General features: G+C 44.3%; 1 protein-coding gene across 1 annotated transcript; it reads left to right on the forward strand.

Moving 5' to 3' along the window:
* The first annotated feature begins 16,077 nt into the window (after window positions 1-16,077).
* On the forward strand, window positions 16,078-18,483 carry LOC127309010 (MADS-box transcription factor 56-like). Its single transcript, XM_051339983.2, has 6 exons — window positions 16,078-16,350; window positions 17,458-17,542; window positions 17,675-17,736; window positions 17,893-17,992; window positions 18,088-18,129; window positions 18,233-18,483. The coding sequence occupies exons 1-6, from the start codon at window positions 16,154-16,156 to the stop codon at window positions 18,443-18,445; spliced, it is 699 nt and encodes a 232-aa protein (XP_051195943.1). The 5' UTR covers window positions 16,078-16,153; the 3' UTR covers window positions 18,446-18,483.
* The last annotated feature ends 7,725 nt before the right edge of the window (window positions 18,484-26,208 follow it).

Here is a 26,208-nt window from a genome sequence, read left to right on the forward strand (position 1 = left end):
GTCAAGTGCGGCCGATACATGTGCCTAGCATTAGCGGCAGCAACTCAAGCTTCCACGCGTCGCCGACGGAGCCGCTCCACCCGACGCCGGCGTCGGGGCTCCACCGTACGCCGCCGCAGCTCCAACCGCCGCCGCAGCTCCAACCGGTCGCATCGACGCCCCAACCGCCGCCCTTCTAACGACAGGAGCCCAGATCGACGCCATCAAGGAGGTAAACTCATTAGTTACTCCTTCGCGTCACCTTCTTTAACTATATATGCCTTTCGTGACTGCCATCTCACGATGCCCAACATGGCGCCCCTGACTCAGGATGAACAATGCATACTTCTGCAAACGGTGGAGCCCGGCGGCAAGTTGGTGGAAGTTGCTAGCGGCTATGTCATGGCTTCCCGCGTTATGCACGGCACTACATTAGCGAAAGACGTGGCGAAGGTCAAGTTGGTAATGGTAGTGCCGAGTACCGCTACGCCATCCCCCCTTTCAACCTCCGGCACGCACGAAGGCGACGTTTTGCCCCTTGGGGATTGCACCTCATGGCTTATGACATGGCCGAAGAACCAGATTCGTGCGGGGGGGGGTCTTCCGAGTGGTAAGAAAAGCACCGGCGCCACCTCCCTATCATCCGGCCCAAGATCGCCAGCGCCGACGACACCCTTAAGGAAACGGCGGTCGCCGCCCCACTACCCTGAAGGAACCGGCGGTCGCCGCCGCCACCCGGAAGGAACCGACGATCGCCGTCACCACCAGACGCCACAAACAGTTGTTGGGAGCGCTACCGCAACGACCGTCTACTAGACACACGGTACGCCAAGCGGCGGCATCGCAACCGCCACCACCTAAGGTCCAGGACATGGCGCCACTTGATGGCAACGATGTAGATGATGATGATGACATCGATGCCTACATCAACACTGGCGCCTGCAGCCAAGATATGTACATGCCTCCTATGGATGAACAAGCCTTCCGCACACACGGCGATCAACTTACTCGTCCCCCTACAGTCACGAAGCAGCGCCTGGTCTTCACGGGTCTTTCTCAAGACACTCCTCCGGAGGCTGGCAATCCAGCTCAAGTCAAGCCTGCTACCGTTTTCAGCCCTAACACGCTGCGTAAGACGATCATCGGGGAGCCACCCAAATCAACCCCAAGAACCTCGTAAGCACCACCAGCACCGAAGCACCACCATCAGCACCACAAGCACCCCCAGTAGGTCAGGTGAAGAAGGGAAGGAAGAGAGGAGCCAAGAAGGGCGCATCTTCGAGCCAGCCTGCTCCTAAGAGGATCCGGGCCGACGACATGGTACCACCTACCCCGGATGGCTTGCCCCGGTGTCATGAAGCTGGTAAACCTATACTGCCTCCGGACATGGAACACCTCGCAAGTGGAAAAATGCTCCCTTTGCAGCACTCTATTCATTATCAAGAGAGCGTCCTTCTTAAAGAAAAGGATCCAAATTACCCGGTGTTCTCGGTCAAGGTGCCGTCCGACCAGAACTTCGTCAATGAAGGCCCCACGGATATCTTCTTCATAGCGTTCGAGGACGTCTTCAATCTATTTCACTCGAAACGGCTCGACTATAACTTGGTCCGCCTATACGCGATCAATCTTCAGATGAAGATCAACAGAGAGAGACCCCGCCACATCGCGGTAGCGGATCCCTACTACATGCGCGATAGCCAGCTCCAGGACGGCTCAAGGACACGGACCAAGGCGGTGCGGTACCTCCAGAACTTCATGCTCATGCACAAAGAGAGCAACACCATTCTTCTGCCTGTCTTTCCCGAGTAAGTACACATCCGCTCACGGCCGTCGTAACTTATGCTTTCTTATATATTTCTTCCATTGCCGATCATTTCCAACATTCCATTTCAATTGCATGTGTTGAGCAGGGACAAATACTGCACACTCATCATCCTAGATCCAAAGTGGTCACTAGCCCAGTATTTCGACTCGTCGAGTACGACGACGAAGAAAGACTACACGAGAATAAGGGGTGTTCTCGATGAGGCTATCCTTGGCTACTCCAAAAGTGGAGGCACCTTCGACAAGAATGGGCAATATATCAGGCCGGACACTAAAAAGATCGGGTTCAAGCACGTGATCAACTTCCCTTGTATCAAGCAGCCAGCTGGCAGCATTAAGGAGGCCTTCTATGTCCTCCATCACCTTAAAGGGTTTGTCGAGGATGCAGAGATGATGTCTCTGCCACCTAGTAAGCGAGACCCCATTAAAATGTCGGGGGAAATCGCTGATGATGATCTTAGAGAAGACTTCCATCGCATCCAAGTAAAGCTCTCGGAAATTATCTTACAAGATGTATCCAACGGATCGGGGCTCTTACACGCAGCCGGAGCGTTGCCTAAGAGGGATATCGAAGAACGCCTACATAGGCGGGGTGATGGAAGGACGTGGACGACGAAGTAATTGTACAAGCCGTTCACGGAGCCGCTCAAGAAGACGTCTCGTTGACCGAGGCCGGTGTGCCTAGCATTACTTTGAATCGATAGACAATTTGTACCGTGTTGTAAACTAAACTTGCTTAATTTGCTCGAAACGGTGGTCGTCGTTGTTGGACTTCAATTTCTATTGTAGTCGTTATCGTTGAACCATATTACTTATGTGATACCGATGCTATATTTCTTTTAGGTTTATTATTATTTCCTTGCTTTAATTCTTGTGAATATGTATGCATGTGAACCCTCTAACTCTTTCCATTGCGTTATATACTAATATGCCTTGTGTCCATAGAGATGACGTACTACGTCGTGTTCGAGGGGCGGGTTCCAGGAGTGTACGAGGAGTGGGAGGAGTGCAAGAAACAGGTGCACAAGTTCAGCGGCAACTGCTACAAAGGGTACCCGACTAGACACGAGGCGGTTGCCAAGTGGAGGGCGCACCAAGTGAACAAGAGCAAGATGAAGACCTTCCTTGTGCTCTCGCTCTTGCTCACCATCGTCGCGGCGGTACTCTATTTCATCCTAGTGTAGGCGGCGGCCGGTGTCACTTCGTTTGTATCTAGAGATGATGAGAACTTTCTTAATTTGCATGGATTATGAGTTGTATGGAGCTATATGTATAACTCGATCGGGCTCTAAGTAATGTGATGATGATGTGATGATTATATATGTCCATATTATATCTGTCTATATTATATCGCATATAACCTGTATACCGTGTATAAAACCGTATAAAACCTGTATAATACACCAGGGAGCACAAAATCGAGTATACCGTAGATAGTTACGTGGCGCACCAAAAAATAATTCTGTGGCGCACCTATTTCTGTGGCGCAGCTATATCACATGCGCCACAGAACTACTTATTTCTGTGGCGCACCGGCCCAAGTGCGCCACAAAAACCTTAATTCTGTGGCGCACGGCCAGATGCGCCACAGAAAGCTTATTTTTGTGGCGACGTTTCTGTGGCGCACCCTCCATGCGCCACAGAATCAAATTTTCGTGCGCCACTGATGAGGCTTTTCCTACTAGTGACACTTGTATCAGTGTTGTGGTTCATGTTCGTAGGTAGATCAGATCTTACTCGAAAACCCTAAACCACGTAAAATATGCAAACAAAATTAGAGGCGTCTAACTTGTTTTTGCAGGGTTTGGTGATGTGATATGGCCATGATGTGATTGTGAATATATTTGATGTATGAGATGACCATTATTGTATTTTGGCAACTGGCAGGAGCCTTATGGTTGTCTTTATATTTCATGTAGTAGTTTTATTTCAAAGTAGTTGTAATAGTTGCTACACGTGGTGGACAACCATGAAAACGGCGCCATTGACCTTGACGCCCCACCGACGATGATGGAGATCATGCCCGTTGATGATGGAGATCATACCCGTGCTTTGGAGATGAAGATCAAAGGCGCAAAGATAAAATGGCCATATCATATCACATTATGAATTGCATTTGATGTTAATCCTTTTTATGCATCTTGTATTGCTTAGATCGCGACGGTAGCATTATAAAATGATCCCACTCACTAAAAATCAAGATAATAAAGTGTTCATCCTTAGTTAGCACCGTTGCTAAGACTCATTGTTTCGAAGCATCTCGTGATGATCGGGTGGGATAGACTCAACGTATGCATACAATGGGTGCAAGCCAAATTTGCACATGCGGAAACTAAGGTTTGACTTGACGAGCCTAGCATGTACAGACATGGCATCGGAACACAGCAGACCGAAAGGTTAAGCATGAATCATATAGATGATATGATGAACATGTTGATGTTCTCCATTGAAGCTACATCATCTCTCGTGAGGGATATTGTTTTGATTGGGAGTTCACCTAGTTAATTTAAGAATTAATAGTAAACTCAATTTATCATGAACTTAGTCTAAACTCTTTGCAAATATGTTGTAGATTATGGCGACCCCTACCATCAATTTTAATTCGTTCCCAGAGAAAGAAAAGCTGAAAAACAATGGAAGCAACTTTACGGACTGGTTCCGTAACATGAGGATTGTCCTCACTGCTGGACAACTGCTTTAAATGCTCGATGCACCACTGGGTGACCCACCTGCAGAAACAGCTACCGATGAGGCTAAAAATGTTTACCTCACTCGGAAAAATCATTACTCCACAGTTTAATGTGCCATCCTCTACGATTTAGAATCGGAGCTTCAGAAATGCTTTGAGAACCACGACCCTCATAATATAATCAGTGAGCTCAAAATGATATTTGAAACTCATGCGGCCATGGAAAGCTATGATGCTTCTGAAAAGTTCTTTAACTGTAAGATGGAAGAAGGCAGCTCCGTTAGCGAGCACATGCTCAAAATGTCTGGGAACGCGAAGAAACTCCTAGACTTGGGAATAACGATTCCTAATGCATTGGGGATTCATCGTGTCCTTCAATCACTGCCACCTAGTTACATGAACTTCGTGATGAACTACAACATGCAGTGTATGGACAAGACGTTACCTAAACTCTTCTCAGTGCTGAAAATTGCTGAAGTGGAGATAAAGAAAGAGCACCAAGTGTTGATAGTCAATAAGACCTCCAAGTTCAAGAAGCAGGGAAAGCCTAAGGAAAAGGGTAAATTTAAGAAGGGCGGCAAGAAAGCTGCCGCACCTCCTAAGAAACCCAAGGCTGGCCCCAAGACTGATACTGTGTGCTATTACTGCAAAGAAGAGGGACACTGGAAGCGGAACTGCTCAAAGTACCTGGCAGATCTGAAGAGCGGTAACATGAAAAAGAAAGGTATATCTGATATACATGTTATTGATGTGTATCTTACTAGTAATCGTATTAGTGCCTGGGTATTTGATCTGGTTTGGTTGCTCATATTTATAACTTGAAACAGGAGCTACGGAATAAACGAAGACTAGCAAGGGACGAGGTGACGATGCGCGTTGGAAATGGATCCAAGGTCGATGAGATCGCTGTCGGCATGCTCCCCCTACATCTACCGTCGGGATTAGTTTTAAATCTGAATAATTATTATTTGGTGTCTGCGTTAAGCATGAACATTATATCTGGATCTTGTTTATTGCAAGACGGTTATTCATTCAAGTCTGAGAATAATGGTTGTTCGATTTATATGAATAATATCTTTTATGGTCATGCACCTGAGATGAATGGTTTATTCTTGTTAAATCTCGATAGTAGTGATACACATATTCATAACATTGATCCTAAACGAATGAAACTAAATGATAATTCTACATACATGTGGCACTGTCGTCTTGGTCATATTGGAGTGAAACACATGACGAAACTCCATTTCGATGGACTACTTGAATCACTGTATTTTGAATCACTTGATAGATGCGAAGCATGTCTGATGGGAAAAATGACTAAGACTCCATTCTCTGGTATTATGGAGCGAGCTACAGACTTATTGGAAATCATACATACAGATGTGTGCGGACCAATGAGTGTAGCATCGCGCGGTGGTTATCGTTATGTTCTTACTTTCACGGATGATTTGAGTAGATATGGGTATATCTACTTGATGAAACACAAATCCGAAACTTTTGAGAAGTTTAAGGAATTCCAAAGAGAAGTAGAAAATCAACGTAACAAGAAGATTAAATTTCTACGTTCTGATCGTGGAGGTGAATATCTGAGTTATAAGTTTGGCATGCATTTAAAGATATGCGGAATACTTTCACAGCTGATACCGCCGGGAACACCACAGCGCAATGGTGTGTCCGAACATCGTAATCGAACTCTCTTGGATATGGTTCAATCTATGATGTCTCTTACAGATTTACCGTTATCGTTTTGGAGTTATGCATTAGAGACAGCAGCATTCACTTTAAATAGGGCACCATCTAAATCCGTTGAAACGACAACGTATGAATTGTGGTTTGGAAACAAACCTAAGTTGTCGTTCCTTAAAGTTTGGGGCTGCGAAGCTTATGTAAAAAAGTTACGACCTAACAAGCTCGAACCCAAAGCGGAGAAATGCGTTTTCATAGGATACCCTAAAGAAACAATTGGGTATACCTTCTATCATAGATCCGAAGGTAAAATCTTTGTTGTCAAGAACGGATCCTTTCTTGAGAAGGAGTTTCTCTCGAAAGAAGTGACTGGAAGGAAAGTAGAAATCGACGAGGCTACTGAACCTTCTCTCGAAAATCAGAGTAGCGCAGTACCGGAAGATGTTCCGGTACCACCTGCACCGATAAGAGAGGAAGCTAATGATAATGATCACGAAACTTCGAACGAAGTTACTACTGAACCACGCAGGTCGACGAGGACTCGTGCCACTGCTGATTGGTACGACCCCGCCTTAAATGTCATGATTGTGGACAACAATGATGAACCTGCGACGTATGAGGAAGCAATGATGAGCCCAGATTCCAACAAATGGCAAGAGGCCATGAAATCCAAAATGGGATCCATGTATGATAACCAAGTATGGACTTTGGTAGACTTACCTGATAGCCGCAAGGCTGTCGAGAATAAATGGATTTTCAAAACAAAAACAGATGTTGATGGTAATATTACTTTCTATAAAGCTCGACTTGTTGCGAAAGGGTTCCGACAAATTCAAGGAGTTGACTACGATGAGACTTTCTCACCTGTAGCGAAGCTAAAGTCTGTGAGGATATTGTTAGCAATCGCTGCATTTTTTGATTATGAAATTTGGCAGATGGATGTCAAAACGGCGTTCCTTAATGGTGACATTAGAAAGAGTTGTATATGGTACAACCCAAAGGTTTTGTCGATCCTAAAAATGCTGACAAGGTATGCAAACTTCAGCGTTCCATTTATTGACTGAAGCAAGCATCCCGGAGTTGGAACCGACGCTTTGATAAGGTGATCAAAGACTTTGGATTTATACAAACTTTTGGAGAAGCTTGTATTTACAAGAAAGTGAGTGGGAGCTCTGTAGCATTCCTGATATTGTATGTGGATGACATATTCTTTTAATTGAATTGTGCTCAAAAGTTAAAAATACAGCAAAGGTCAGATCGGAACTTATCGCACTCAAGTCGACTGTCTAACCCTAACTCATCGACAGAAGTGAAACTTTGATCTTTTTGTCAAGTTCAATCAAAAAGTTTTTAATTTCTCCAGATTTCATATGCATAAATACATATGAAAGGTACTACGGTGATCCGCGCTCGTGGTCTAATCACTCAACATGAGGAACAAAATCTTGCGTGCAAACCTCCACAGCACTTAAAAAGGGCCACGGAAGATCTAGCTACAGACATAGCGCAATATGCACCGTAGCAACACACACACGTAAAGTAGCACTGCAAACACTAGCGTTGGGAGTACCACTCGGGAAAATCGCAGTGGATGGAGCTGGTCGTTGGTGCCCAGTGGGTGGTGGTGCTAAAGCTAAAGGTGATGGTCGTTTGTGGTGGTCCTGCTGCCGTATGCCGTACGGACATGGGTCCCACAGTAGAAATGTTTCGTCGACACGCATGCACATAGAACAATAGTGCTGGCCGCTGCAATAGTCGCTTTTCATTTTAGGGCACGAGCAATGGTGGCATACACAACTAGCTGCTTCATGTAAAAAAGTTATTAAAGCAGTATGGTTAATTTTATCTCTCAAATAAAAGCTACAACTTTAATAAGAAAAAAGAGAGAAGGGACCCCACAAATAGACACTATGTATCTCTTTCTCTCTCCAAAAACCATATTTTTAAGGTTTAAGATCCCGCTTTTTAAAGAGGAGGCTGTCTCTTCATCCGAACCTACTTTGGACTACTCAAACTTTGCTAAAACTGCGGGGTACTATAGTGTAGTGCATTGGGCATGCCCTTAGAAATAAGGTTCTAAGATCGCTGTCACTTTTCGTCTTCGTCTCTCTACTGCAGCCGACTTTTATATCAGATCGCTGTCACCTTTCGCCGTGTCGTCATGTCACACATTATTAATACAACTAGGGAGGTTTTGCGCAGAGCGGAAGGCAAGGGCACGAGCAAGTTGTAAGCTTAAGGTAGATTGTAAGAACTGGCCATAGAGGAGGCCAGATATCTTTAGCTTTTCGGAACACAACTTGAGGTGATATAATAATTATACATATGTGAGCAGATGCTTAGTCTTACGGAGCATCGGAGTAGTTTGGAGGTTTGATGCATGATCTTACGGTACCTATATGTCACTTCTAGTTGGTGTAAGATTGGCTCACGTAAGCACTTGATCTTGTTCACGGGGCCATGTAGTTTAGCATTCTAAGGTGGGTGGGGTCGGCCTTCGAACTTGGGTGTTCAAAAAATAATTCTGGCTAATCTATAAAGGATTGACTTAGCAAAAGCGGAACGTTTTCCCCCGTAGATAAAAGAATCATCGAAGTTTTCTCAAAAGTTAGAGAAAAAATACTACAAAATAATACTGCGGATGCGGCCATGGTATTCGTCGGCTTAGACCATGGTGTCCTCTGCGCGTCGTCCCGAGACGGCCGCATCCTCGTTGTGATGACGCTCCTCGGGGTCTCGCCTTCTTGCTCAGTCTCCTCGGCTCCTCCCGTTCCTCCCCCTCATCGGCTAGTGGCTGTAGGCCTGTAGCTAGCACAGTAACACTTACCAAGGTGAGTCCCTCGAGGCGGCACGGCATGTAGAGGGGCCGAACGGCAGAGGTGATTCGTAGATAGTGGCAGTGTTGGCTGGATGGAGGGGTAACGCTGGTCGGATGGAGGTGCAGATCGATTCCTGGCTCTCCTGTGCACAGCGCCGTGCAACTTTCGCCGCCTCAGCTTCCATACTTTCTGGAGTTATTGTTTCGATGGATGGCATCGATGGATATGACTGTACAAATTGGGAAATAGTTGTAACCTGTGTGGATATATATCATGATGTAACAATCTGTGTTCCATGTAAAACTTCGGTTTATCAATCATGGAACGGCTGATACAAGAAAGCTCGGTTTTTGATGCCATGTGTGAATTGAGGTCCTGCTAATTTTGAATTTTCTTAGGGTGGATGCTTTGCTCACTTTTCCTTCGAAAATTGATAAACCCAATGTAAATCCGTTTACCTTTTTTTCGATAAAAGGTGCTTTATTATTTAAAAAGTTTAAGTATTACACCCGGCATCTGCATAACTGAGATGCACATAACCGCTCAAAACCAGCAAAACCAACAAAAAAAGGCGCAATACAAGAAAACATCTCGTGAACTGTAAAGCCGCCTAAGGTGTATGATGGTCGATCCGAAGATTACACTGCCATCCATGTTGGATAAAAATATCCCTCGCCGTGTCCTCCAACCGTGTAGATACCTCCATAAGCAGGTTGTGTTCGTTGGCGTGGTATCATGTCAGTCTCTTCCGTTCTACGGTTGTCATCATTGGCGATGGTTGCTGCTCTGGTGCGCTGGTCCTTTGGGGCCTTAGCACGACAACTTTCCGTCTATCTACTACAACAAGCTCTACTACGACAAGCTTTGTCCGGCTCCGGTGATGGAGGGGTGATGGCGGCCGCGCGCCTTCAGCTCGTGCTAGTGTCTTTAGTCGTCACTAAGTGATCCAAGAACCTATTTGTAATTTTTAGTATTTTTGAGCTATTTATGACATAGCGCAATATGCACCGTAGCAACACACACGCACGTAAAGTAGCACTGCAAACACTGTAGCGTTGGAGTGCCGCTCGAGAAAATGACCCCTCATCACAGTGGATGGAGCTGGTCGGTGCTGATCAGTGGGTGGTGGTGAAAAAAGGAGCTGGTCGTTCATGGCGGTCCTGCTGCCGTACGCCATACGGACATGGGTCCCACTGCAGAAATGTTTTGTCGACACGCATGCACATGGAACAATAGTGCTGGCCGCTGCGATGGGTAATCCCGACACACGAATCTTATCTTAGAAATAAAGTCATTCCCGCGGCCACCAATAGTGTATAGAGGTGTCTTCGTCTCTCTCACACATTATTAATACAATATATTATCCCACACAACAATCTAATCAAACCTGTCCTAAAGTAACTAATCCAATGTACGAGGAATATATCCTCTCCCAAAAGCAAATCAAACCTCATAGGAGTAAGGGCATCCTCCAATACTTTGTTTCTTAAAAATAAAGTCGCGAGTTACGGTGTACAGCCTCTGTCTCTATGGTCATCTGCTGCAACCGACTTTTTATATAAAATCGTGGAGTGGGTCATGTCACTCGTTACCAGCATACATGATGCACTAGCTACTATAGATGTACTAGTGTACCAGGTCATAATAAAACACATCTAAAGTTAATAAAAAATCAGGAGGTAGATAGGATGCACATCTACCATGTGTTAAAATTTCACATTCAAATTTGACTCATAGCTCAAGAAACAAAAAGACAAATCAAGCTATGAATAATGCCAAATTCAAATATGAACTGAATAGTATTACATTGGTATGTTATTTTTTATTTCTTTAGCCGTGAGTCCAATATTCAGATGAAGTTTTAAGAAATGGTAAATGTGAGCTGTATTAACATCGTGAAGAAAATCAGATTTTTTTTATATTCATTAAAGGTGCTAATCAATCATCTAGTGCATTAGTACACCCGGAGGTGCTTAGTTCATCCATACAAGAAATTGTTCTCAAAATGCCTTTAACCACTAGCAAAAATCACAAATCCAAAAATTTATATTTCTAGAAATTCAGACTGTTACAATATCTTTACTATTATATTCGAGTTGGTACGTCATCAAACATGTTTGATGTCAAAGATTGGAGATGTCTTGACCATCCAATCGTCTAAAACGTCTCCCACTTTGATATCTGGCCATCCGTGGCCACAACTTCACGGCCGCAGTTCACTTTCCAAAACAGGAGCATCAATCACGGGATCACATTAATTACAAGATCACGACAGTCAATAATAAGACACAATTGTCTAGAAAATATTGAAAGTAATCATGACAATATAGGGAAATGAACTATTACGAGCAAATGGTGAAAGGTGAGCCGACGCGCAGTAGGATTATGTTGATCCCCGCTCCTCCCTGCCCCATCTCCATCGCCCGCCAAACCTCGTTTTAAGGTCGCCGCCGGTGTCTGCCCTGCAGGGCGCCGTCTTCATCGCCCGTTGCCACCTCGTTTGAAGGTCGCAAGTCACCACCATTGTCTCCCATGAAGCCCGCCATCTACGGTGAAGCTCGCCGCCTCCCTCTCTACCTAGAACTGCGATGTAGGAGTATGTCGTACGGGCCGCTGCCGCCGTCTCCCCATTCTAGGAACGCCGTGCAGCCACCTCATGGCTCAAAACCGCAGCAGGGAGATGGCGTTGGCTGGCTCATACGCTTCTACCACATCGGCATCCATACCTACTCCTTCCAATGGCCGCCGTTTCTAGCTGCATTCTCTCTAATCTACCCCTTCCACATCTAAATCCGTCAGTACTGCGTATATTGTTTAGATTGATTCATTGATTCATCGGTTAAATCAATTTCAATCACGCCTTGTCCCATTCATTTGGCAGGCGATGAGGTGAGCCTGACATTTGCTTCATGGCGCTCTTCCATACACCAATTGAATTGAGCTTGAGCTGTGATTCCTGTATATTGAATTGTACGCTAGCACTTTCGGAACTACATGTTGCGTATGTGACTGCTGATGATGTTTATGTCTGACCATACGGGACATTGAAGACCCTAAAGAACTTTTCCTGCTGAGCTACACTTGAAGATTAAAGCATGTGCACATTGAACATTTCGTAGTATATGTACTTTACCTTGTCTAATTTCATTTGTTATTGTAGAGTGTACTGTTCTAGAATTACCATTTTTATATCATAAGGATTAAGGGTGGTGTTCTTCCAGCCCTAACATGCCCTCTAAGTGTGACAGATGGCTGGCTATCCGAATCATTTTTATATTCATGGCTGAAACACTTATTCATTTTCTTCAGGTACTGTATAGTGTCCCTAAAGAACATTTTATGATGCCAAGTTATCTACCACTAATAGGCATTCCTATCCAGAACAAACTTTCTGAACTATAGGTGTAGATGTACTTCTACATGCATTCAGTTGTCGGGCCACTCGATGAGATTCTTTCTATTTGAAAGGAAGCAGGGGATTAGCGAGAAACTATATGTACCTTATCAAAATTATAGAGGGATCCATCTAAACTCTAATCAGTTTCTTGGGTGACATTTTTTTGCCCCATCACAAACATATTTAAATTCTCCTTGCGAGAACTGGGTTTTGTGTGCTTTTTAGGTGGTTGACATCCAGGATATAGTTAACTTCCCCTTGCGCAAAATTGTGTTGGTTGTGTGCCATTTTGTGCAGGATATACAAATGCCTTTGATTTTGAGAACATATTCTCTGTTTGGGGTTAAGAGAAGGTTCTATTGGCTTCCCAAACCTTCTAGAGCCCCCGATGTTTTTCTCTTATTTTCTTTATTATTGCTTCATAGCAGTATATTTTGAATTTTTTTGGTAGAAACTGAGGAGTAAATCTGTTTTATAGTACAACTGAATTCAGTCACATATTTGCAAAGGATATGAAAGTGGATTGATCAATAATTTTTTTCTTACCATTGGTGAGCTATTTCTATTATTACCAACGCAATAGTTCCTTCAATGTCCATGTACGTAAGAAGGATAGGTGACCCATATCACTATTGCGCCATTCTCTCTTGAGTGTAGTATTGGTAAAGTTCAGAGTTCTCATTCTTGATAGAAGTTACATCAAAAAAATATTCGACAATGGTCTTAGAGGTTCTATGTGAATGGCTTAATGGATTTTATGTGTGGATTGCAGTAGCGTTGCAGCATAATTGATTCAACTGAGTAAAGGAGGCTTGCGACAGTGAGACACCGAGGAAGAAATGTGCACCCATGGTTTTTTCCTAAGTCGCCAAGATGGGGCTTGGGTTTTTGTTCACAATATTTTTCAAGTCCACATCATCTAGGCCAACCCCATCACGTGATAATCAAGCAACATTGTTATTTTGAAATCCATGTTCCTGAGGAGTATTTCTTATCTCCAAGTGCATCATTGTATTTTTCATTATCCAAATGCATGTTTTGAGTGTAATTTTTATTTACTTCTCAGATGCATGTTCTAACTTAAATAATTAGTTTCAAGACACACCCCTCACATTTTATCTGATTTTTATAACATGCAGATCATTAATACTTGACTTGCTATCAAGTTCAGAAGTTTTTTTTTAAAATACAGTATGAAGTTCCGTACCTACTTCATGAATGTCCGGTGCACCTAATACTCAATTTCTTTATAGAAGGATAGTGAAGTGAATAAGGAAAGGGATGAGGAGACCAAGGAAATAAAGGGTATAATATATAGTGGAGAAGAAGGAGGAGGAGAAATGACAGCCTCCAAGCCAACAAGGTAAGAGTTAAGACATCTACCTGAATTCGTAGGACCAGTAATTATATGAGCTGACTTGTTAGGAGTAGCTTGATTGCTGGAGAAGAAGGAGGAGAAATGACAGCCTCCAAGCCAACAAGGTAAGAGTTAATACATCTACCTGAATTCGTAGGACCACTAATTATATGAGCTGACTTGTTAGGAGTAGCTTGATTGCAACTAAGGTCAAGTTAGTCGGTTGCACCTTCATTTTTGTTCTGGGTAAGTTTATTTATCTGATTGTGAATGTGTATCTATTGGCAGTTGCTCGATTACATGATATTTATCAAGCACCCAATGGATTTTCCATGTTTTGAAGAAGCTCAATAAGGGCAATATATATTTATATACAAAGCTGGAGCACATTTGAGGTCAGTGTTAATACTTTTGGATCTCAAAAAGATATGTGTAGACATCATATCGAGCTGGTTCTGGTTCAGTTGGACAATCTTATGGACAATGGCATGAGCAAGCCACATGATTTAGGAGAAGTGTAACTGGCTAACACTCATTCGACCATCGTCACACAAGCTTGTACTATTACTACGTCACATGAGCAATATATATGAAAGTTATTACATCACGCAGTTTCCGGAACACGAGCAAAGTGAAATATTAGTCAACAAGATGTAATTGTTCGTGGCAACGACAAAGGGGAACATGGAGCAAGATCCGCTCACTGGGTAAAATAGATTAATATATTGCTTTCTTCACAGAATAGGATATTTCTGTAAAAAAAGATTAATAGAGCTAGGAGCAATGCAAGCCATATGTTAGCTGCTTTGGGATGCTCCCAGCGACACACCACTTGCTGGTTGCTAAACTATCCTGAATCTTTGGTTATTGATAATTTTTTACATCTTTCAATTGTAATTTTAATCATAACAACATTATTGCTCTGGGATGATGGTTAGAAACCAAAGAATAATTATTTGGTACACATGCGCATCTATCATGCAAATAGAGACCCTTGATGTTGTACAAGAATAATTTTGAGAATATGTTGTGCAAGAATAATTTTGAGAATATCAGTGACTAGATCTTAATTAGTATTATAGAAAATATTTATTGATGTACTTGATTCTTATGCATTTGATGTTGAATTATCAAGATATACTTTGAGTGAAGTGATGTTTCTTTTAGATTACTATGCGTCTATTTTTTTATACACATGTTTTTTATTATGTTTACATTCACGTTATATGCATACAACTAAATAAAATTTTAGAGACCGTAGCAACGCACGGGCATTCAACTAGTTTCAGAAATTTCTCGAATCTAATACCAGGTATTTCATATGTTTCACAAATTTAAAACAATAAATCTTGTTACTTTGGATATTTAAAAAATTATTATGCGCCTTTTTTAACAGATTTGTTTAGCATTGTGTAGGCTCAACAACTCCCAAGTTGGGCCGGATTACTTAAGCAGGATATCATATTCTACGCAAAAGGCTAATGTATTTGAGCTAGCCGGACAAGAAGTCACGGTAGGTGTAACAAGGCCCTGGCCTAAACACTCTAGCACCGCCTGTAAACAAACAAACTAAGCAAAACAATTGGCTAAGATGTGTGAATAGTTTTGCCCTTGAGGAATCGGGACCTCGCGAATATTAAAAATAAAGTACTACTACTCACGAAGTTGTTCCGGTGTACAGCCTCTGTCTCTATGGTTATCTGCTGCAACCGACTTTTTTATATAAAGCCGTGGCCGGAGTGGGTCATGTCACTCGTTACCGGCATGCATGATGCACTAGCTACTATAGATGTACTAGTGTACCAGGTCATAATAAAACACATCTAAAGTTAATAAAAAATCAGGAGGTAGATAGAACGCACATCTACCATGTGTTAAAATTTCACATTCAAATTTGACTCATAGCTCAAGAAACAAAAAGACAAATCAAGCTATGAATAATACCAAATTCAAATATGAACTGAATAGTATTACATTGGTATGTCATTTTTTATTTCTTTAGCCGTGAGTCCAATCTTCAGATGAAGTTTTAAGAAATGGTAAATGTGAGCTGTATACATTGTAAAAGGAAAATCAGATTTTTTTTATTCATTAAAGGTGCTAATCAATCATCTAGTGCATTAGTACACCCGGAGGTGCCTAGTTCATCCACACGGTAATCTAATCATCCCTAGTACGTACAGATAATCTAATCTAGTGCTTATAAGAATACATAATTCATCACCTAAAAGTAATCAAATCAAACCATAGGGAGTAAGTTGTAGGAATAAAATGCTAGAACGAACCTAGTAGTTACATCAGAACTCACGTCCTAAAACTTGCAAATACAGGCGGTTGAGGGAGGCGAAGGAGGCGCCCAGCGGCAGCAGCAGATCGTGGATACGGCGGCGAGGAAGACGATGACCGGTGGTGGAACGAGTAGGCGGCGGGAGATTCGGCGGATCGAGGACGCCACAAGCCGGCAGGTGACGTTCTCGAAGCGGCGGACAGGGCTGCTGAAGAAGGCGTTCGAGCTGGGCGTGCTCTGCGACGCCGAGGTCGCGCTCGTCGTCTTCTCCTCGACTGGACGTCGCTACGAGTACGGATCAGCGCCAGAGTACGTACCCATAGTCTTCCATCCCTGATTGATTTCCTTACTTCTCTTCTTCTTCTTTGAGTTTTGCTCCGAGATACTAGGTCCGTACGTACTCCTGCGGCGTCTACTGTTTTGTTTACCAACAAGGGCAGCCAGCAGGTGGCCGTACACATGAAATATCTCCAAGTAGTACGTGTAGGCAGATGGATGCTCCTCTAACTCGGGACATGAACCATCGGAGCTCCACAACCAGTGGCAGAAGGAGACACAAATATTATCTATCATGAGACGAGCGAGGAAGACACAAGACGGGACACTACAAAATCTAGAATGAATCCAGGACGGTCCGCCAAGGCCGAACCACCAAAAAACACGCAGGTAGAGACTCCGATGCGGCGCCAACCGCCGGCCGCTGCTAGGACGGTGGGAGAGAGAAGGGAGCACCTCGAATGCCTTTGGCGGCGACGGAGGTGAAATGGAGCTAGGGAAGGGGTCCAACGGATGTAGGAGGGTGGTGGAAGCAGACACGACGAGGGCGGAGGCGGCCCTTGCCTCGGCCACGCTCGCGGCGGTGCTGTGGTCCCGCTCGAGGCGCTTGTCCGGGCGGCGCTCCTCGTCGGCCGCCGAACGCACCGCCCACGCGGAGGCGGCGCTTACCTCGGCCACGCTCGCGGCGCTTGTCCGGGCGGCGCTCCACCGTCGAGGCAACGCGTGGGCACGGTCTTCGTCAAGGCGCAGCACTGGCACGGTCTCCGTCGAAGCGAGGCGAGGCGAGGCGGCCGTCGTGCACAGGCACGGCTTCATTGATACGTGTTTTTTTTTTGGTTAGAAACAGAGAGATTTGCCGTAAGCCAAAATAAACACATGGCAAATTAGTAATATGGGACTCGCTAGGTTACTAGACGCCGTTAGCCCGTGGTAGTTTGCCGTAGGCTGTGAAACACTCACCTTAAAGCGTTTACGGTGTGCAATTATATTTGCCCTAGGCAAATTGGCCGATTTAACGGTCAATCGGAATTTGCCGTATCGATTTGCTATGCGTTTTACAGCCTTTCCCGTAGGCCCCTGGCCTAGGGCAAACTACTCGATTCCTGTAGTGTTGTGTTAACATCTGGAAACCATGATCAGTTTGCAGAAGACAATTGATCGCTACCTGAACCACACAAAAGGGAGTATACCAACCAATGAGAAAGCTCTACCTGCCAGCGTCCAGGTGCAAAGCCCCCACCCTCTTATGCTACGTAATCTAGATACATTACACATAGTTCTCAGATCAAATTGTGTGTGCAATGTACTATACAGTTCTCACGCCACATTTTTTTAAACTGCAAATAAATGTACGCAGATGTGCAGATTTGAGGCTACAGCCTTGAAGCAGAAGATAGACGCAATCGAGGCCAACCAGAGGTGAGACGATCGACATGAGTACGACTTATCTGATTAATTATCTAGTAAACATAAAAATAAATTAAATCTTGCACATGGAAATTAAAGAAGAAATGTTCCATGGGCCTAGCGTATTGATCTTGGGAAACAGATTAACTAATGATCATGTGCATGCAGGAAGCTGTCTGGAGAAGGCTTAGGGTCGTGTTCAGCGCAGGAGCTGCAAGAGCTTGAGCTGCAGCTGAATAAGAGCCTAACCAATATCCGGGAAAAGAAGGCAAGCTAATACCAAATCTGCATAAATTCTTTTGTCTATGATATGATATGTTTTGTTTTGTATTAAATAACTCTTGGATTATTGATCTGGAGCAGCAAAAGAAGATGATGGATCAAATTTTGGAGCTCAGGAAGAAGGTACATATATAAAGCAGAATTAAATCATAGAAAATAGCAGCTAATGGCGATTAACATGATCCAGTAGGTGACTAGTGGTGATGTATATATTGCATAAACTCAGGAGGAGAAGCTGTTGAGGAAGAACTCAGATCTCCGCAAAGAGTACAGGGCATTGCCGCTGCTAGAGCTGCTCACAAGAAGTGTGGCAACAGCAGACGCTGCAAGATCACCCGGTGGCGAAGAAGGACCAGACGATGATGATGAGGTGTGGTGGCGGTCGTACATGGATGTGGACACGGAGCTGGTCATCGGAAGGCCTGGGACGTCTAGCTAGCAGTTGCAATGGAAACTTTAATTCATTCTGCTCGATCAAGATCGATAAACATATATTATTATGCAATGATTATGATCATGGCAGCACGAGGGGGGGGGGGGGGACTTCTGAGTTGTGACATAAAGGAAATAAACAAGCTAATTTATGATCAGCGTCTTTCACTAGTGGGGCAGGTTTTTTTTCAGGTTTCTATCTTTTTCCTTCGGTTTTGTCCTTTTCTCTTTCGATCTTCTATAATATTTCATTTTTTCTATTTTTTTTAGGATTTATGCATCAATGCAACATTAGTGAAGATGGAAACTACACACACTATTTGGGAAATACGTGCAAACACTGAAAATACACATGCAAACACGAAAAGTACACAAACGTGCGAGAAGTACAAGCACAAAATGGGGGAGTATACACATAAACATGAGAAGTACACACACAAGCGGGAAATACAGAAACAAACATGAGAAATAGACAAAAAAAAAATAGAAGTACACACAAACATGGGAAGTACACATGGAAAGTACATATACACTAAAAAGGAAGTACACATACACTTCTTTGGGAAGTACACCTCATGCCAAACAAAAGTTCATCAAAACCTATCAATATGGCATCTAGTTTCGAAGATTTCGATAGAAACGTAACGGTAAAAACGGTTCATAACCTATCAATATGGGAACTGGTTTTGACGATTTCGATGCGAGAAACACAACGGTGAAAATGGTTTATAATTCGGAGAAAAGGTTCTATATATATAGGTTCAAAATTTGAATCCCAGGAAAAAATGCACGTGCATAAGCCATCCCATCCTATTTCAGGAGGTCCCCACCAAAATTAACTAGATGGATTCATTAGTATTGCAACGATTTTTGGCAAAAAATATGATATCGTTGCAACAACATGGCTGGGCCTATCACCACGATTTGAAATTCGATGGCATTAGCCATTTTCTAACGCCTTGAGACCATGTTGTTGTAATTTTGTTGAAATCCGTTGCAATATATGTGATATATTACCATGCTCCGTAGTTTCGTGGTAGTACCTACCTACTAGTTATTGCCATGATTTACCAAGTGTTACATGTTTTATAGAAATCATTGCAACTTCTCTAAAATATACGTTTCCCTCAAAATTTTGTGCTAAAATTTGGCTCGGAAATCATTGCAACATATCTCCCTAAACTCAAAAGCTGGCGCTAAAATTTTGGCTCCAAAAATCTTTGTTGTCAAGAACGGATCCTTTCTTGAGAAGGAGTTTCTCTCGAAAGAAGTGACTGGAAGGAAAGTAGAAATCGACGAGGTTACTGAACCTTCTCTCGAAAATCAGAGTAGCGTAGTACCGGAAGATGTTCCGGTACCACCTGCACCGATAAGAGAGGAAGCTAATGATAATGATCACGAAACTTCGAACGAAGTTACTACTGAACCTCGCAGGTCGACGAGGACTCGTGCCACTCCTGATTGGTACGACCCCGCCTTAAATGTCATGATTGTGGACAACAATGATGAACCTGCGACGTATGAGGAAGAAATGATGAGCCCAGATTCCAACAAATGGCAAGAGGCCATGAAATCCAAAATGGGATCCATGTATGATAACCAAGTATGGACTTTGGTAGACTTACCTGATAGCCGCAAGGCTATCGGGAATAAATGGATTTTCAAAACAAAAACAGATGTTGATGGTAATATTACTTTCTATAAAGCTCGACTTGTTGCGAAAGGGTTCCGACAAATTCAAGGAGTTGACTACGATGAGACTTTCTCACCTGTAGCGAAGCTAAAGTCTGTGAGGATATTGTTAGCAATCGCTGCATTTTTTGATTATGAAATTTGGCAGATGGATGTCAAAACGGCGTTCCTTAATGGTGACATTGAGAAAGAGTTGTATATGGTACAACCCAAAGGTTTTGTCGATCCTAAAAATGCTGACAAGATATGCAAACTTCAGCGTTCCATTTATTGACTGAAGCAAGCATCCCGGAGTTGGAACCGACGCTTTGATAAGGTGATCAAAGATTTTGGATTTATACAAACTTTTGGAGAATCTTGTATTTACAAGAAAGTGAGTGGGAGCTCTGTAGCATTCCTGATATTGTATGTGGATGACATATTCTTTTAATTGAATTGTGCTCAAAAGTTAAAAATACAGCAAAGGTCAGGTCGGAACTTATCGCACTCAAGTCGACTGTCTAACCCTAACTCATCGACAGAAGTGAAACTTTGATCTTTTTGTCAAGTTCAATCAAAAAGTTTTTAATTTCTCTAGATTTCATATGCATAAATACATATGAAAGGTACTACGGTGATCCGCGCTCGTGGTCTAATCACTCAACAAGAGGAACAAAATCTTGCGTGCAAACCTCCACAGCACTTAAAAAGGGCCACGGAAGATCTAGCTACAGACATAGCGCAATATGCACCGTAACAACACACACACACGTAAAGTAGCACTGCAAACACTAGCGTTGGGAGTACCACTCGGGAAAATCGCAGTGGATGGAGCTGGTCGTTGGTGCCCAGTGGGTGGTGGTGCTAAAGCTAAAGGAGATGGTCGTTTGTGGTGGTCCTGCTGCCGTATACCGTACGGACATGGGTCCCACAGTAGAAATGTTTCGTCGACACGCATGCACATAGAACAATAGTGCTGGCCGCTGCAATAGTCGCCTTTCATTTTAGGGCACGAGTGCATACACAACTAGCTGCTTCATGTAAAAAAGTTGTTAGAAGCAGTATGGTTAATTTTATCTCTCAAATAAAAGCTACAACTTTAATAAGAAAAAAGAGAGAAGGGACCCCACAAATAGACACTATGTATCTCTTTCTCTCTCCAAAAACCATATTTTTAAGGTTTAAGATCTCGCTTTTTAAAGAGGAGGCTGTCTCTTCATCCGAACCTACTTTGGACTACTCAAACTTTGCTAAAGCTGCGGGGTACTATAGTGTAGTGCATTGGGCATGCCCTTAGAAATAAGGTTCTAAGATCGCTGTCACTTTTCGTCTTCGTCTCTCTACTGCAGCCGACTTTTATATCAGATCGCTGTCACCTTTCGCCGTGTCGTCATGTCACACATTATTAATACAACTAGGGAGGTTTTGCGCAGAGCGGAAGGCAAGGGCACGAGCAAGTTGTAAGCTTAAGGTAGCACTGGTGGAAAAACAGGCTTCGGGTGAGCCCCATAAGTCGCGATGCTGCAGGATCCGCGACAAATGGTACCTTTAGTCGCGGTTCGGGAGGAGAACCGCGACCAAAGGCCTGGGCCCAGGGCGCTCGGTGGCCAGCCGGTGCACGTGGGGGGTCTTTAGTCGCGGTTGGCCAGGCCAACCGCGACTAAAGGTGCCCGAAGGCCTTTAGTCGCGGTTGGCCAGGCCAACCGGGACTAAAGCCCCTCCCCTATATATACCCATCCAGCAGCCAACACTTAGCCATTTGGTGCCATTCTCTTCACAAGCTCACAAGTGGGTGTTAGGTTTGCTTTTGGTTCCTCTTATGCACATAAGGTGTTTGATGAAATGCCCCAAGAGCATGAAACAAACATGATATGAAGTGTTGGAGCCACACTTGAGCTTTCTCATTTATTTTTTCCTCCTCGATCGCGGTTAGCAACTTGAACCTTTGATGTGTCGTTGATAAAATGTGCATGTGTGTGTAGTTCATTGTTTAATTTATATTGTTTGTAGCTAGTTAGTTTAACAAATGCATGATGGTTAATTATATATTTTATATTATAATAATGCAGATGAATCGACAATGGATGTACGGTAACCGACTCTCCGGCGAGTTCAGTGCGGGTTTGAAAGATTTCCTCGTAGTGGCTAATGCGAACAAGCAGGAGGGTTTTGTTATCTGTCCATGTGTTAAATGTAAGAATCAGAAGGGTTACTCTTCCTCAAGAGATGTTCACATGCACCTGCTTCGGCACGGTTTCATGCCAAGCTATAATTGTTGGACCAAGCATGGAGAAAGAGGGGTTATAATGGAAGAAGATGAAGAAGGGGATGATTTCATCGATGAAAGCTATCTTGCTCATTTCGGTGATACTTTCATGGAGGATGCTGAAGGTGAAGGGGAAGGTGAAGGGGAAGGTGAAGAAGAGGCACGTGATGATCCCGTTGATGATCTTGGTCGGACCATTGCTGATGCACGGAGACGCCGCGAAACTGAAAAAGAGAGGGAGAATTTGGATCGCATGTTAGAGGATCACAGAAGGCGCCGTACTCGGATGCGATGATGGTCTGAAAAAGCTGGGCTGCACACTGGATTTGCTGAGATGGAAGGCACAGTGCAGGTGTAGCTGACTCGGCATTTGAAAACTTGCTGAAAATGTTGAAGAATATGTTTCCAAAGAATAACGAGTTGCCCGCCACTACGTACGAAGCAAAGAAGGTTGTATGCGCCCTCTAGGTTTAGAGGTTCTCAAGATACATGCATGCATCAACGATCGCATCCTCTACCGCGGTGAATACGAGAATTTGAATGAATGCCCAGTATGCACCGCATTGCGTTATAAGATCAGAGGCGATGACCCCGGTGACGATGTTGAGGGCCGAAACCCAGGAAGAGGGTTCCCGCCAAGGTGATGTGGTATGCTCCTATAATACCACGGTTGAAACGTCTGTTCAGGAACAAAGAGCATGCCAAGTTGTTGCGATGGCACAAAGAGGACCGTAAGTCGGACGGGGAGTTGAGACACCCCGCAGATGGAACGCAATGGAGAAAGATCGACAGAGAGTTCAAAGATTTTGCAGCCGACGCAAGGAACATAAGATTTGGTCTAAGTACGGATGGCATGAATCCTTTTGGCGAGCAGAGCTCCAGCCATAGTACCCGGCCCGTGACTCTATGCATCTACAACCTTCCTCCTTGGTTGTGCATGAAGCGGAAGTTCATTATGATGCCGTGCTCATCCAAGGTCCGAAGCAACCCGACAACGACATCGATGTGTACCTAAGGCCATTAGTTGATGAACTTTTACAGCTGTGGGGCAGACCTGGTGTCCGTGTGTGGGATGAGCACAAAGAAGAGGAATTTGACCTACGAGCGTTGCTTTCGTAACCATCAACGATTGGCCTGCTCTTAGTAACCTTTCGGGACCGTCAAATAAGGGATACAATGCATGCACGCACCGCTTACATGAGACTGAAAGTGTACATTTGCCAAATTGTAAGAAGAACGTGTACCTTGGGCATCGTCGATTTCTTCCGAAAGGTCATCCGAAGAAAGAAAGGCAAGCATTACAACGGCAAGGCAGATCACCGGCCGAAGCCTGCGGAACACACTCGGTGCCGAGGTATTTGATATGGTCAAGGGTTTGAAAGTCATCTTTGGAAAGGGTCCTGCGGACAATCAGTTCCGAAGGAGCCGACGGGCACGTAGCCATGTGGAAGAAGAAATCTATATTCTGGGAGCTAGAATATTGGAAAGTCCTAGAAGTCCGCTCGCAATCAACGTGATGCACGTTACGAAGAATATTTGCGTGAACATCCTAAGCTTCTTGGCGTGTATGGGAAGTCAAATGATACAAAGGAAGCACGGCAGGACCAGCAAAGTTTGAAAGACCCCGATGACCGGCATCCGGAACGGTTTCAAGGTCGTGCCGCCTACGCTCCGACCAAAGAAGAGAAGGTCATCTTTTTTGAATGCCTCGAGCAGTATGAAGGTCCCGTCAGATTCTCGTCCAATATAAAGGGAATAATAAACATGGCGGAGAAAAAGTTCCAAAACCTGAAGTCTCCACGATCGCCACGTGATTATGACGCAATTGCTTCCGATTGCTTTGAGGGGCTCTCGCCGAAAATGTTCGATCGCCCATTGTGAAGCTATGTGCATTCCTCAATGCAATCTCTCGAAGGTAATCAATCCGGAAGTTCTACCACGATTACGTAACGATGTGATCCAATGTCTTGTCGCTTTCGAGTTGGTGTTCCCGCCATCCTTCTTCAATATTATGACGCACCTCCTGGTTCACCTAGTCGATGAGATTTCCATTCTCGGTCCCGTATTTCTACACAATATGTTCCCCTTCGAGAGGTTCATGGGAGTATTAAAGAAATATGTTCGTAACCGTGCTAGGCCGTAAGGAAGCATCGCCAAGGGCTATGGAAATGAGGAGGTAATTGAGTTTTGTGTTGACTTTGTTCCCGACCTTAAGCCGATTGGTCTTCCTCAATCGCGGCACGAGGGAGACTAAGTGGAAAAGGCACGATCGGAAGGAAATCAATGATATGTATGGACGGCCATTCTCTCGATCAAGCACACCACACGCTTCGACCAATTCCAGCTTGGTTGCTCCGTACTTTGAGAAACACAAGAATATTTTACGCTCGGACAACCCCTGGGAAGCCCGAATCCTGGATTAGGAAGGCCCACATGGAGACTTTCGGCGGTTGGTTGAGAAAACATTTAATGAGTGACAATAAGGTTGTAGATCAGCTGTACATGTTGGCCAAGACACCATCTTCGACTATAACGACTTTCCAAGGGTACGAGATAAATGGGAATACATTTTACACGATCGCCCAAGATAAAAAGAGCACCAACCAAAACAGTGGTGTCCGCTTTGATGCAGCAACCGAGAATGGGCAAAAGGTCACATATTATGGTTACATAGAGGAGATATGGGAACTTGACTATGGACCCTCCTTTAGGGTCCCTTTGTTCCGGTGCAAATGGTTCAAGCTAACAGGAGGTGGGGTAAAGGTGGACCAGCAATACGGAATGACAATGGTGGATTTCAACAATCTTGGTTATCTTGACGAACCATTCGTCCTAGCGAAAGATGTCGCTCAGGTTTTCTATGTGAAGGACATGAGTAGCAAATCGAGGAAACGGAAAGATAAGAAAACGATCAGTACATCATGCGATGATCCAAAGCGCCACATTGTTCTTTCAGTGGAAAAGAAACATCGTGGGAGTGGAGGACAAGACAGACATGTCGAGAAGATTATAATATGTTTGCTGAAATTCCGCCCTTCAAAGTGAACACCGACCCAAGCATTAAGTTAAATGATGAGGATGCTCCATGGATACGGCACAATCGTAAGCAAGCGGGGACACAAGGGAAGAAATGATGTGTAATAATTTATTGTACCAAACTTTGTTGAATGAATCATGTGAATTATATTACCCGTGATGTGTTTGGTGTCCATTTTCGAATGATTCAATTGACTCGAGATAGCACCGATGATACATGAAATTTGGAGTGACTAAGTCATACTCCTGCATGCATACATGAAATTTGGAGTGACTAAGTCATACTCCTTCATACAGGAAATTTGGAGTGACTAAGTCATACTCCCGCATACATGAAATTTGGAGTGATTTAGTCATACTCCTGCCTAGGCGTATAATATGCATACTCGTAGTCTTCATAGCCGCCGCCGTTGTACCGGTAGTCGTCGCCTTCTAAGTTGCCGGCATCGTCGTCGGCTGCTGTCGTCGTCATTGTCGTCGGGCGGCGCTCGTGGCTCGAACTGAGGGTAGCGCAGGCGGGGATATCGCCGGCCATGATGTAGTCCATGACGCTCTGCGAGTCCGGCCGTACCACCATAGCCGACGGCCGGCCTCGTGGAAGTTTCCGGGGAGGCGCACCGTCCTCCTCATACACAGCGAGCGCCCTCTCACGCCGATTGATGAAGAAGGCGTCCCAAGTATGCTGGTTATCGGGATGCCGGCGGATTCATCCGCTGCTCCGGCGTGAGGTCGAGGTAGTAGTGGTTCGTGATGGCCGCCGGCGCGCAAGACCGAGGGACGGGAGGGACCGCACGCCG

Source organism: Lolium perenne, chromosome 6 (assembly GCF_019359855.2).
Source record: "Lolium perenne isolate Kyuss_39 chromosome 6, Kyuss_2.0, whole genome shotgun sequence".
In the NCBI taxonomy this organism is placed as follows: domain Eukaryota; kingdom Viridiplantae; phylum Streptophyta; class Magnoliopsida; order Poales; family Poaceae; genus Lolium; species Lolium perenne.